The sequence below is a fragment of the Enhydra lutris genome, unplaced genomic scaffold, assembly GCF_002288905.1.
Source record: "Enhydra lutris kenyoni isolate GAN:26980312 unplaced genomic scaffold, ASM228890v2 scaffoldscaffold109, whole genome shotgun sequence".
Lineage (NCBI taxonomy): Eukaryota > Metazoa > Chordata > Mammalia > Carnivora > Mustelidae > Enhydra > Enhydra lutris.
The window spans coordinates 599,943-614,684 of record NW_019154193.1 but is presented as its reverse complement, the minus strand read 5'-3'; the positions used below and the strand labels follow the sequence as shown (position 1 = coordinate 614,684).

The 14,742-nt window shown below is 45.3% G+C and overlaps 1 protein-coding gene across 1 annotated transcript in view; it reads right to left on the bottom strand.

The window, feature by feature from the left end:
* LOC111139484 (zinc finger SWIM-type containing 7) overlaps positions 1-14,742 on the bottom strand; it is a 19,521-nt gene extending 4,779 nt beyond the window's left edge. Inside the window, exons 1-5 of the mRNA XM_022491753.1 lie at positions 14,612-14,742; positions 11,819-11,840; positions 6,808-6,910; positions 2,100-2,204; positions 476-595 (exon numbers count right to left, since the gene is read on the bottom strand). Of these exons, the coding sequence (XP_022347461.1) occupies positions 476-595; positions 2,100-2,204; positions 6,808-6,910; positions 11,819-11,840; positions 14,612-14,702 (441 nt within the window). The 5' untranslated portion in view covers positions 14,703-14,742. The remainder of the gene's footprint in view (positions 1-475; positions 596-2,099; positions 2,205-6,807; positions 6,911-11,818; positions 11,841-14,611) is intronic.

Genomic DNA, 14,742 nt, shown 5'->3' with positions numbered 1-14,742 from the left:
GCCAGGGATGCTCAGCCGGTGAAGCATCTGCCTTCAGCTCAGGTTATGATCCCGGCGTCCTGGGATTGAGTCCCGAGTTGGGTTGCCTGATCATCGGGGTGCTGGCTTCTCCCTCTGCCTGCCACCCCTCCAGCTTGTGCCATCTCTCTCTTTCAAATAAATTAAAAAAAAAAAAAAATCTAACTGCAGACAGGACATGGTATTCAGCTTTGTTTGGTCAGAGGCTTGCTTTGGCTAAGAAACTGACCCACGAGGCTCCCAGACTTTTCAGGAGAAATTGTAGAGCTTCAAAGCACACGCACATCTGGCTTGCAGCTCAGTCTCTTACCCGTGAGGGAACAGAGGCAGTGGCAAGAAGTCTCCAGAAGATCTATTTCACCTCTCTTCCGTGTGAAGCTTGGTAGGTTAAATGTGTTTCTGGGTGGGACTCCTGTTTTGAAAGATAACCATGTCTACAAGATAACAGCGTCTATACCTTCTGTGCTGCTTGTTTCTTCTTCACGAATAATAGGTCAGTCAGTTGCTTGTCAGAGACCTTTAGCTGTCGACAGGTTCCCATCACCTGACTAAGATAAATCGCCAGGAGGTGCTTGCACTGGAACACAAGACACAAACCTGTTAGACACGGGCAGGGCTGACACTGACCAGGACCGCTCGCCGCACTTACTAGGGAGGGAGTAGGGCCCACACGTTACAGACTCACTGCCTAAAAAGTGCAGCTGAGGAGGACACGATGTGTTCCTACTAGAAATCCGAGGGGATAAAGGAAGTTTTACTTTGCCTGTTGTTTTGGGACTGGCACAGGGTTTATAACCCATAGTGAGAAGCAAGACGGGCCCCTCATTTTCATCTTCCGCTCTGCTGCCTTCTTCCAGCCTTCAGACCGCTCTTGACGGCGATGCCGAACATTCCCTGACCTGCCGTGTCGCTCGGTGCTTCTCGCAGATGAGCTCATTGAAATCTGTCCGCCAGCCCACGAGGACAGGCCTCAGCCCCATTCTACCCACGCACCCAGTCTGTGGTCTGCTCCCTTCACTGCGCACTGCCCTGCGGGGGACCTGCTGGTGGGTGGTGGAACCCTCCCCTGTAGCAGCCTGGACACACCTCTGGGGACATGCGGGACCTTCTGTCACAGAACACGCTCAGCTTCAGATACTGAAGGGGCCCGAAGTCTGATCCTGTCCCTTCACGGGCGGAGCACAGCTATGACACACCAGCTGTGAAGCTGGTCTTTGAATGACGAGATGCGCAACCAGCCGCCCCCGTTCCCAGGATGTTTACCAGCTTAACAGTGAGAGAGAGAGGGGAAGCGTGGAGCAGGTACTGTAATTTTCCCTGGCAGGTCTTACAAAATAGCTACCTGCTCTCGGGTGGGTAGTGCTTTCTCCTCGGAAATAAGGAGTTGCGGGAGCATACCTTGCTCCTGCTTGATGTTCTGGGCGCCTGTGAAGTGCGCAAAAGTCTCCACGTGCTCTCCTGCCTCGTGTGCGAGGCCGGCGTGGCTCACTGCCAGGCCGTCCGACGAGCAGTGGGAAGGAACACCTCATAGCTGCAGCAGGGGACACACAGACACGCCAACGACCAGTTCAGCTCCTGTTTTTATTGGGCTAATTCCCCAGAGCCAGCTTTCGAGATTACCTTGTTGCCCTCCCCAAAGCTTCATCTGTGACCTTTTAAATAAAAGACTTGGTAATGGATATAGATCTAAAAATGACCCTGCATTTTGGGGGGGCGGGTAATCCCAAAAGAGATGACTGTGCAAGCAAGGACAGTCAGCCATCTGTTGAGATACGTGGTAAAAATTCCTGTTTTGGGGGCGCCTGGGTGGCTCAGTGGGTTGAGTGTCTGCCTTCAGCTCAGGTCATGATCTCGGGGTCCCGGGATCGAGCCCTGCACCGGGCTCCCGGCTCAGTGTGGAGCCTGCTTCCCCCTCTGCCCTTCAACCCAGCTTGTGTGTGCGCGCGCGCACGCTCTCTCTCTCTTCAGTAAGTAAATAAAATCTTAAAAAAAATTCCTCTTTTGTACAACTCTTAAGCCACCCGGTAAGGGCCAAGAACTTGCTAATCTGCCCAGAGAGGGAAGAGCCTTCCCCTCCTCACCAGCAGGCTGTCACTCTTCCGCAGCACTGAGAAGGCAAAGGCAGGACACGAGCAGTAATGACAAGAAGCCAGACATGTGTATGTTTGACCAGAACTTCCAAGTACCTAGAAGGAAAAGGACAGATGAAATCAGACTCGGGAGAGGTGTGCTGGGAAATGGCTCCCTTCCCTTAAGTTTATCCATCTGAGGACTCCGGGTTGCCCTGCAAATCGCGCTGGGAACTGCAGCAACGTCTGACCCAAAAGGGGAGACCCCACTTCCCTGTGTGCAGACTCGGGGCTCTGCTGTATGAAGATACAGCAAAACTGGAGTTTCAGACCAGCGAAACCTCCTGTACAAACGGCCTTAGTCCTCTCCCTAGCGGTTTAGAGAGCCAGCTCCATGGGCTGCCTGCAGAGAGGTGGAGGGACCGGTCCCCTCCCAACACTTTGCTGTTTCTTAACGTTTAGTATCTCACAGTAGGTGTGAGCGTTTCTAAAGCTTCCGCCACACACCCAAACCAAGTGTGAAAACCGGTGAGCAGTGCGGCAGGAAGACGGGTGTTCAGAAGAAGGAAAGGGCTCTTAAAAAACATTTGAGAGCAGGGAGAACAAACAAAGAATCTTGCAAAAGGGATGACTCAGCGGCCAGGGTGGAGGTCTCCGAACAAGGCAAGCCTGGAACTGCCTATTCACCCGGCAGGATGGAAGGAGGATGCAGATACTTGAGGGGCTGGTGAGAGGCCTAGTCCAGGAACAGACTACCTTGTTGGTAGTCGGGGGACAGAAGCAGACAGGCGTACAGGGAAATTATGATGTGTCTGTGGCATGAATGGACAAACCTTCTGGAGAAATCGCTCGTGGACATCTCTCCACCTCCAAGCAGCCCAAACCAAAAAGGTCCGGGACCTGAAGTGTAAAATCAGTATCCAAGGAAGTAAAAACATCCTGAGGAGTATTTTACCATGACCTGCCACTTAGGAATTTAACCCACGGCTTTCAGATTAGTTTTAGGCTCTGAGATGGGCAGATTAAATGAAAAGGCCAGGGAAAAAAAAAAAAAGAGTCAGCACTCCTGAAAATCTCCCCTCTTCCTCCCCAGCAAAGAATAAAGCCACTGGGAAGGCCGCAACAGAAGACCAGAGCTCCAGCGTGGTGTTTGTCAAAGTGATGACAGTCTGAAACCAGACTGTCTTCCACTTCATCCTGGGAAAAACCCAACATCCAGCAGTGATGTGAACAATTCTTGGGTCTCCGAACCATTACCAATAGATAAAACGTTAGATTCCTTCCTTTCCTCTACCTCTTCTCTCTAGGTGTAAATTTAAGCAGGCATTAGCCTCTGGAATTCTATAATGACTTGAATCATTGTCCGGCTTCTTCTTGCGGGTCTCCAGTCCTTCAGAACACTCTGGACTGTGCCGAACCGGTGCCAGGCGACTTAGGGAGGGAGAGAGAGTCTACAGACGCTCCCGTGCCTGATCCTGTCAGGGGCTGGCTAACACTAAAAGTACAATGTTCAACTGCCTGAGGCAGTGAACACTGTCCAGAGATAGTAAATTGTGAATTTGCTTCTTCCTTATCTAGTCATCAGATGACTAACGAACCCAGTAATCAGCCAAAAATCTGAGTTAGAAATGATTACAACTGGAAATTGACCTCAGGGATCATCTAACTCAGTGGCTTCAGACTTGAATGGAAAAATGCCCTCCCCTCCCAGAACTGCCCCCGCTTCTGCCCCCACTTGTCCACTCACAGTCTGCAAGGTTTATCCCCAGAAGGAGAGAGCTTTTAAAAAAGAAACATCTGGGTAACAGGAAACGGAGGCCGTGAGTAGACTCGTAGGAGCCTCCCTTGGGGGAAGTCGGCTGTGGTTCCGGCGGCTTCTAAGGAGCACGACCCACCTGGACGGTCGTCCGCTTGCAAGCACAGTCCGTTTTACGGCTGCTGCCGGCCTCTCAGGAGCCGTCCCAGTACTCAGCTGTATGATCTGTTGTGCCCTGTGCTCGGTGCCTCTGAGAGATCATACACTGCTGCCCTATTAAATACTGGCTGGCTGTGTGATCCGCTTTAGCCGGGAAGATGGGTGTAGCCACGCGGAAACGACAGACTGGCACCGACCACATCCTCCTCCTCTCTGCTGTGAGACCCACAATCTCCAGAGAAGGGCTGCTGCGCCGACGCGGATCGCTGAGTGAAGACATTCTGAGTAGATGACAGCCAACTCGGAACCGACAGGAAGCATGACTGAGACATACAGCTTTGTTTCTGGAAGCCTTTGACATTTGAGAGTCATGGTTGCCCCCTCCTAACTTAGGCTCTCCTGACCGATGCATCCCCCTCTCTAGGTGACCCCAGAAAGTCTATAGACAAGCAACTCAGGTGACAACAGCACAGTGACGACTTTGGAATAATTACTGCTGTATCTGGAAGACAGTAACAGTCCCGTAGCGTGACCTACGGGAAGATGACCAGTGGGGGGGGGCGTCAGACAGTGTCTGATTCAACTTTTATCATCTCAGAGAACTTCTTACTTAAGCCAAATTCGGACTATCTTAGTGTACAATGAGACCATTAAGGTTAATTTGAGAGTGTATATAAGAGTTCTACAGCCTCATTTAATTCAAAGTCCAAGCTGAAAGTCACAGTACTAGGAAGTTTGCGTTTTTATGACGAATAAAGCAATGTAATAGAATACAGGATGGGAATGATGAAAGTTAAATAAGTGGCAATCTTGGGGGCAACAAAAAGTCAACAAGAATTGAATTATTTCAAATAAAACCTTTTAAGATTTTAACTAATGACTAGATCTTAGAACTGGAGGGCACTTAGAAGAAGTTTGCACGGGTCAAGTGTTATGCTAATACTGGGATGAAGACAAAAAAAATCTGAAACTAAAAGATGTGGGAAAAACTCAAGGGCCCTTCTTGTTCCTGGTATTTTAGCTCCCTAGAAACGCCAAATAAAAACACTAAGAAGTAAAATGGAGGGGCGCCTGGGTGGCTCAGTGGGTTAAAGCCTCTGCCTTCGGCTCAGGTCATGGTCCTAGTGTCCTGGGATCGAGCCCCACATCGGGCTCTGTGCTCTGCAGGGAGCCTGCTTCCACCTCTCTCTATCTGTCTGCTTCTCTGCCTACTTGTGATCTCTGTCTGTCAAATAAATAAGTAAAAAATCTAAAAAAAAAAAAAAAAGTAAAATGGAAACACCTCGTCAGGTACAACATCATTTAATAGCTTTGATTATTAATCTGTTGAGTTCGCCCTGACAAAATTCTAACAGGTGGCTTCTTTTACGTAAATGCAGTGTTAACTCCGGCACTCAACATTAACTAACCCATTTTCCTTAATGAAGAAACGGATGAAGATTTTGCCAGATGGGTTAAGTTATGCTATAATGTGGAACAGCCAGCTAATTCACTAAGCAAAGGTACCTATTTGCCCAAGGAGGCTTTCCTCCCTCTCTAGGAATTAATGGACATGGTCTCAGCTCTGAGAAGTTCATCATAAATAAACCAGAATCCAAATGCTGAAAAACTTCCTACTTCCTTGTTTTCAGCAAGACCTGGATGACATACTAGAGCTGATGGCTTCTTTACTCCTTCCAAGCCAGATACACACATACACAATTTTTTAAATATTTTATTTTCAAGTAATCTCTATACCCAATGTGGGCCTTGAACCTACAACCCCGAGATCAAGAGTCATGCCCTCTACCCACTGAGCCAGCCAGGTGCCCCCGGACTCAAAATTTTGGGAGAACACTGCCTGTATTTTTATTTCATTCACAAGATTCCCCTCCCTCAATCCCATGACACTTACCCTTGTCTCATATAACTAGGCTGGGGTGCGGGGGAGTGAGAATGGGTTGGGGTGCGGCCCACTGTTATAGATAGGCAGCGTGGGACAGCAGTTACAAACCCCAGCGGCTAGACGTGAGTTTACTTTTTTGCATCTCAGTTTCCTGCAAGATAAATACCTACTTGGGCTTGGAGGGTTGTGGGGGGGGGGATTATCAACAACACAAGGAAATCTGAGTCTCTCAGAGTCTGATAAGAGGCTATCACTTTACAGATCTACGCATATTAAATTCTAGAGGACAAAACTAAAGTCCAGGTAGACAATCTGCCTTGAGCAGCAGTTTTTGTTTTTTTCTTTTTTTTTCTTAAAGAGAGAGATCACAAGTAGGCAGAGAGGCAGGCAGAGAGAGAGGGGGAAGCAGGCTCCCTGCTGTGCAGAGAGCCTGATGTGGGGCTCGATCCCAGGACCCTGAGATCACGACCTGAGCTGAAGGTAGAGGCTTAACCCACTGAGCCACCCAGGCACCCCGAGCAGCAGTTTTGAAAGAACACTTCTGGTAGATGAATCTGAGCATGCAGAAGGACCTCAAAATGCATTCTGGCTTTTGCTTGTAGGCAAGAGAGAAGGAACAAGGTGGAAGTGTCAACACAGTTTTTGGGAGTAAAGTGCCTGTTATCACACACAAGGAAGCAAAAATCAACTCCATGCCATTAGACTTGAGAAAACAGCTTCTCCGTGTCATTGCCGGTTCCATACATTGCTACCAGGTAGGGTTAAGAGGTCTTAGTTAGCTTCTCTTCATTACTAATACACTGATTTTCTGAAGTTGGGTCATTTGCTTTTCAATAGCCAGGACAAACTGGGATTCCTGAAAACATTTGGTAGTCAGGAGTGTTTCCTTGTTGAGCTGATCCCCACCTCTAGATTTCTACCTGGTAAACATGCCTCCCACTGGGTGATGAGATTAAGGTGACAGACTGTCGGTCCACGAGGTCCAAAGCCTGGACTGCCGATGAGCCGAAGATGAACTTCAGCCTGGGAAACAAAGAGGTTTTCACGTTAGACGCCCACTCTCAGTCACCATAGGAACTTAACCCAAGGAATCACCTTTGGCATTATTTATTTATTTATTTATTTATTTAAAAAAGATTATTTATTTATTTATTTGACAGACAGAGATCACAGGTAGGCAGAGGCAGGCAGAGAGAGAGAGAGGGAAGCAGGCTCCCCGCTGAGCAGAGAGCCCGATGTGGGGCTTGATCCCAGGACCCTGGGATCATGACCTGAGCAGAAGGCAGAGGCTTTAACCCACTGAGCCACCCAGGCGCCCCACCTTTGGCATTTTTTAAAAAAAAAATTCATTTTAATTTGGGAAAAAAAGAATACAGCAAAAACCCATGTAATGTTAAACCCCCTAGAATGTTAACATGTTTACGGAAAAAGCCCTGTTTACACATTATACTGCTTCCTGTTCTTCCCAATTAACTTTCACCCGAGGTGACTGCATGCACTGGTTTCCTTCCTGCTAATGTTTTTCTATTGTATTTGACAAAGTACTGAATATGTATACACAGCACATGCGCATACACGTACCTGCGTGTGATCCTGTTTCGTAAGTTTTAGAACACAAAAAGATATATTGTAGGCTTTTTTTGGCAACTTGGTTTTTCCTATTCAGTATGCTTTTGAAAATGATGCATGTTGACATACGTATTTTTTTATTTAATTTCTGAGTAACATTCCACTGTGTGTACATGTATTTTATTTTTTAAGTACGCTGATAGGCATTCCGTTTCTGTTCTACATTATAAATAATACTCAGTTATCCCTGTACATGTCCCTAATGCACTTAGGTGGGAATTCTTCCTGCTTACATTAGACTTGCTGAGCCCTAGGATGTGTGCATTTTTCATCTTCTTTTAAAAAATATTTTATTTATTTATTTGACAGACAGAGATCACAAGTAGGCAGAGAGACAGAGAGAGAGGGGGAAGCAGGCTCCCCGCTGAGCAGAGAGCCTGATGCAGGGCTCCATCCCAGGACCCAGGGATCATGACCTGAGCCGAAGGCAGAGGCTTTAACCCACTGAGCCAGCCAGGCGCCTCCATTTTTCAGCTTTCATAGGTGTTGCTAGTAGCTTTCCACAGTGGGAACTGCAGTCCCACCAGCACTTCATGAGTTCGAGTTTCCCCACATCCTAACCAATACGAGTATTATCAGACTTTCATGTTGAGCATCTGATGGGTAGTCATTTGTACTTTTTGTATTGGTAATAAAGGCTATCCACCTTTAAATGACAGATCAGAAAAAATCCCCCCAAAATGTGGGAAAATTCTTATGATAGGTGAGAAAGATTGGGTACAAAATTAGGTATTCAGAAACTCTCATTCATGTTTAAAAAAAATTTTTTTTTAAGATTATTTATGTGACAGACAGCAAGAGAGGGAACACAAGTACGGGGAGTGGGAGAGGGAGAAGCAGGCCTCCCGCTGAGCAGGGAGCCCCCCCCTCGGGGCTCGATCCCAGGACCCTGAGATTATGACGTGAGCTGAAGGCAGACGCTTAACAACTAAGCCACCCAGGCGCCCCATGTTAAAAATTTTTTTTAAGAAAATCCATGATCCCGGGGCGCCTGGGTGGCTCAGTTGGTTAGGCGGCTGCCTTCAGCTCAGGTCGTGATCCCAGCCTCCTGGGATTGAGTCCCACATTGGGCTCCCTGCTCAGCAGGGAACCTGCTTCTCCCTCTGCCTCTGCCTGCCTCTCTGTCTGCCTGTGCTCACTCTCTCTGACAAATAAATAAATAAAATCTTAAAAAAAAAAGTTTAAAAAAAATCCATGATCTCAAAATAAAACATTAAAAAAAAAAAGGCAAACACAAACTGTAACAGTGATCATCACTGGGTGGTATGATTGTTGATGCTTTTCATGTTTTCTTTATCTTCCAAGAACTTTTTTTTTTTGGTATTTTATTTATTTGAGAGAGAAAGCATGAGTGAGAGGCAAAGGGAGAAGCAGGCTCCCTGCTGAGGAGGGAGCCTAATGCAGGATTCAATCCCAGGATCCTGAGATCCTGACCCAAGCCGAAGGCCGATGTTTAACTGACTAAGCCACCAGGTGCCCCAAACAAGAACATTTTTTTTTTTTTTTTTATGAGCAGGAGTTATTTTTATAAACTGGAAAATAAAATGGATGAGTTGAACTAAAACAGAAGTTAATGTTTTATTTTTTTTATTTTTATTTTTTTAAATATTTTATTTATTTATTTGATAGAGAGAGATCACAAGTAGGCAGAGAGGCAGGCAGAGAGAGGGGGAAGAAGCAGGCTCCCTGCTGAGCAGAGAGCCCCATGTGGGGCTCGATCCCAGGACCCTGAGATCATGACCTGAGCCGAAGGCAGAGGCTTTAACCCACTGAGCCACCCAGGCGCCCCAGAAGTTAATGTTTTAAACAACTCATGTGATCTGACACAAAACATGAAGATAGAGCTACTATCTTCAAGATTAAAATGTTCAAATTCTTCATTTTCCAACAATCTAGTCTCTTGATACAACAAACTAGTAGAATGGGAAGAATTTTAAATTTTTTCATTAAAACATGAAGATTATCTATGGGCAAAGAAAAATAAAATTTGGTCATAACTTTATCAATTAATCACGGTTAACTTTAAAAATGAATCTAGTAAGAATTTTTATACCTGTCTTTGTAACTTTATAATTTATGGTGAACACCCTCCTGAGTATTTTTTTATTCACTCTTAATGGTTACAAAGAGTTCCACTATAGAGATAAATTATCTTGCTTCTCCCCAAACTCTGTGTTTAGATAATTAGAGTTTCTTAAATCTAATGTGAATCACTAGACTGTTTCCAGGTGGGTCTGTTTTCGTTTTTGCTACCATAAGCAATACTGGATGAATATACTCACTGTAAAATCCTGATGAACATGCATGAGCACTTCTTTGGGATACACTCTTATAAATGGAATTTGTAAACCAAAGAACATGTGCATGTTTTAAAGCTCCATGGCCTGCGGCCAGATTAGTTTCCAGTTGACACTTCTACCAAGAGGGTATCAATTACCCTTTTCTCCATGTTCTTGGCAACATGTGGGACATTCTTTTTTTTTTTTTTTTAAAGATTTTATTTATTTGAGAGAAAGAGAGAGAGTGAGAGTGCATCCGCATGAGGGAGGGGCAGAGGGAGAAGCAGGCTCCCTGCTCAGCAGAGAGCCCGATGTGGGACTCCATCCCAGGAGTCTGGGATCATGTCCTGAGCTGAAGGCAGACGCTTAACCCACTGAGCCACCCAGGTGCCCCCATCTGGGACATTCTTACCGACATCTTTTTTGTGGTAGCCAGTTTTAAAGATGGGAAGTTGTGTCATTATTTTAATTTGTATATTTATGATCACTAGGAAGATTTACCCTTTTCCCCAAAGTTTTTGCTAATTTACATTTTTATTATTTGCCCATTTTCTTTGTTTTAAAAGTAATTTATTTTCTAATAATAATCGCTATAAAAATTTAGTAGAGAAATGTTAAAACCTTTTGTAAACCTAAATTCTCTTTTCTTTCCTCTAAAATCATCACTGGCATAGGTTGGTGTATATCTTTCTAAACTATTAAACATTAAGTGTACAAATGCATACACAATTAAATGTTACTCATTCCTAGGTAGCTTTCACTTTTTTGTTGTAGCTATATTTTTGAACTTTGTGTATGAGGGAAAATAATTTTTAATCTCTGTAATAAAAAACCTTTATTCTCTTGGATTTTAAACATTTCTATCATCTACAAATAATGGTAACTCTTTCCTTACAGATAGGCATGCTTCTAATTTCTTTTTCATGTGTCAGTATAACAACTACAACTACTAAAACAATGTTTTTTTGTTGTTGTTTTTTAAAGATTTATTTATTTATGAGAGAGAGTGCTCGCACGTGAGCAGGACGAGGGGCAGATGGAGAGGGAGACAAGCAGACTCCCCAAGTGGGGAGCCCAATGTGGGCTCAATCCCAGGACCCCAGGATCATGACGCAATCTGAAATCAAGAGTCAGATGCTGAGCCAGGCACCCCTACTTCAACAATGTTAAAAAAAGTGGGGGGGGGGCAAATAGGACAACACAAGAATACCTTGTATTATCAAGAATGGTATTGGCTTTGGACAGATTTTTAACAATGTCAAGAAAACACTGTTCTTAGTAAGAGTACTTTTAAAAATAAAGAGTTGGTGGGGCGCCTGGGTGGCTCAGTGGGTTGAGCCTCTGCCTTCGGCTAGGGTTGGGATCTTGGGGTCCTGGGATCGAGCCCCGCATTGGGCTCTCTGCTCAGCGGGGATCCTGCTTCCCCTTCTCTCTGCCTGCCTCTCGGTCTACTTGTGATCTTTGTCAAATAAATAAATAAAGTCTTTAAAAAAAATTTCTTAAAAATAAAGAGTTGGTGTTGAAAGGATCTGGCTTTTAAAACACATTAATGGTGGGTGCCTGGGTGGCTCAGTTGGTTGGGTATCTGCCTTCGGCTCAGGTCATGATCCCAGGGTCTTGGGACATCCCTCATTGGGCTCCTTGCTCAGCAAGGAGCCTGCTTGTCCCTCTGCCTGACTCTCCCCCCACTTGTGCACGATCTGTCGTGCACAAGATAAATAAAATCTTAAGAACAAAACAAAACACATTAATGGTTGGGGCATCTGGGTGGTTCAGTTGGTTAAGCATTCGACTCCTGATTTTGGCTCAGGTCATGATCTCAGAGTGGTGGGATCCAGCCCTTTGTCAGACTCTGGACCCAGTAAGGAGTCTGCTTGGGATTCTCTTTCTCTTTCTCTCTCTCTCTGCCCCCCCCCCAGCTTTCTAAATAAGTAAATAAATAAATAAGAATCTTAAAAAAAATTAAATAGAACACGTTAATGGTTAAAAAAAAAACCCCAATTATAACAGGATATATACTTACGATAATAGATGCTCGTCAGGAACTGTAAAACATGAATGGGAAGAAAGTTAATCATGTTAAACCAGTGGCCATAGACACAAAAATCATTAAAAGTCTATAACCAAAAAGATTTTTGTGTAAGATGGTGAATTAAGTCTATGCATCTAACTTTACTCCTTCCAAATACCCCACTAAACAATAATAAAAGTATTTTTCTCTAAAAGCATAAGCTCCTCAGGATGAAAGGGCAGGCAGAAACAGCTAAGATATACTGGAAAATAATTTACAAGACCCGAGGAAACTGAATCCTAAGCTAGCAATGGAGAGAGCCAAACAACAATAAGCTCATTTATGCTCCAAAGTCCACTACCTTCTTTCCCCTAAAACCCTCAGAAATTGGTGACACCAGATAGCTTTGGAGGTGGAAATGAAGCTGGGGGCAGGGGAAGCGTGGCTAAAATAACACAAACTTTTAAAGTAAGTTTAAGGAGATAGAAGGTAGTGATATAATGCTTTCAGATGTCTGAAGAAATATTATTTCCAACATATAATTCAATACCTAGTCAAGCTATCATTTAAGGGTGAGGTTGGAAAAAATGTTTTAGACATGTAAAGCTTCAAAAAGTATACCTCATGTACTCTTCTTCAGGAAGGTACTAGAACTACTAAGAACATCTCAGTCATCTGAACATATGTGATAGAGATTTATTTTTTTTTTAAAGATTTTATCTATTTATTTGACAGAGAGAGAGATCACAAGTAGTCAGAGAGAGAGGGGGTAAGCAGGCTCCCTGCCAAGCAGAGAGCCCAATGCAGGGCTCGAACCCAGGACCCTGAGATCACGACCTGAGCCAAAGACAGAGGCTTAACCCACTGAGCCACCCAGGTGCCCCTGCAGTAGAGATTTAGAATACGGGTAAAGAATTTGAAATTGAATTAGGGATACATACATAGACAACTAAAAAAACCCGGAGGAGTGGGGTGGAAGGGGAGGAATAGGGTGGCTGGATGATGGACATTGAGGAGGGTATGTGCTATCGTGAGTGCTGTGAATTGCATTAAGACTGATGATTCAGGGCCGCCTGGGTGGCTCAGTGGGTTAAAGCCTCTGCCTTTGGCTTAGGTCATGATCTCAGGGTCCTGGGATGGAGTACCCCATCGGGTCTCTGCTCGGCAGGGAGCCTGCTTTCCCCTCTCTCTCTGCCTGCCTCTCTGCCTACTTGTGATCTCTGTCTGTCAAATAAATAAATAAATAATCTTAAAAAAAAAAAAAGACTGATGATTCACAGTCCTGTACCCCTGAAGCAAATAATACATTATGCGCATATTTTTAAAAAAGAAAACTAAAACACATACACACACAACCAGAACAGTTGTTAATTCTTGGGAAAACAAAAAGTTATGCAGGAAAGGAAAAGTAAACATAGCTTCCCACGTGGCCCAGCTGTGATTTGCTATCACATCATCATACAAACGTAAACTCAGAATCTCAATCTAAAAATATTATCACCAAAGGATAGGGATCAGGAATAGTGTATCACTATGTACAACAAATATTTTAAAATAACAGGACACGGTTCTGCTGGAAATAAACACGAATCAATGGCAGTGGTCCCTATGCCTGAGCCATGAGCTAAGAGAGTCGCAGTGTATGGATTAACCCATCCAGACAGAGCCTACTTTTGGCAACCACTGTTTCAGCTAATAAGACTGTTTTCTTCCCCCATCCTTTTTGGGGATCTGAACATATTTGAATACGTGGCTGGCCTAATCTTTTAAACATATATATACTATGCTTGTGTCAGTATGGATTACTTTTCTCAATCCTTTAAACACGGGACCTCTTGAGGTCCTTTTAAAACAGTCCTTTTAAAACAAAAGCTATCCAAGTGAAAAAGCGGCAGTTTTGAGGTCTGCACTGCTATTAAGTGGCCGTTTTTTACAGTGATTGAGTATTTCTTTTTTTTTTTTTTAAGATTTTATTTATTTATTTGACAGAGAGAGATCACAAGTAGGCAGAGAGGCAGGCAGAGAGAGAGGAAGGGAAGCAGGCTCCCCGCTGAGCAGCGAGCCCGACGCGGGACTCGATCCCAGGACCCTGGGATCACGACCCGAGCCGAAGGCAGCGGCTCAACCCACTGAGCCACCCAGGCGCCCCTGATTGAGTATTTCTAACTGGTCGATGCGTTTTGATTAGAATTATAATCTAAAATCACCTGGGTGATTTTCGTAAGCAACAGTCACAGAGCATCCTCTGCTGGTCAGAGAAAAAAAAAAAAACAGGTACTCTCACAATATCCCTATTTACTCCAATCTTTGCGTATGCGTTTGCGTTTCGTGCTTCTGAAATATTTATCTGGCGTACACAGTGCACGCGAAGATTAATGTTAAAGTTAAGATTTTGAGGGGGGAGAAAAAGACCGCAGGCAAGCTTAAAAATTCAAAACTTCGCCTCCCTTCCCGTCTCTTGAGCCCTCCTGGTCCGAGGCCCCTTCTCACGGGTCTCGCGGCAGCGCCCAGCCCTTCTCTCCCTGGGGCCCCGCCCGCCTGCTGGGACCACTGCCTGCTCCCTACACAAATCTGGCTTTCCTTTTCCTTTTCCTCCTTTTTTTTTTTTTTTTTTTTTTTTACGAACTGGGGTTTGGGAATAGAGCCATAGGAGAAAAAAGCCCGGAGAGGCCGGGACGAAGAGAGCGGGGTCAGCGCGCCCAACCCGGCGCCCCGCAGGCCCAGCGAACTCCGCCCCTCGCCTCCCCACGGGCTTGGCCAGGTCCACCGCCCACAGCGCAGCTACGCACGCCCTCAGGCCCGTACTTCGCGCGTTTTCCTGCACCGCTGCGGCCATTTCGCTCAGGAGCTCCTCGACGACAGCGGGCAACGTGGCTCCTGGCAAGGCGACGGCCATGGCGTCCCAGGTACTTAGCCTCCCGGGAAAGCCCAGCAGG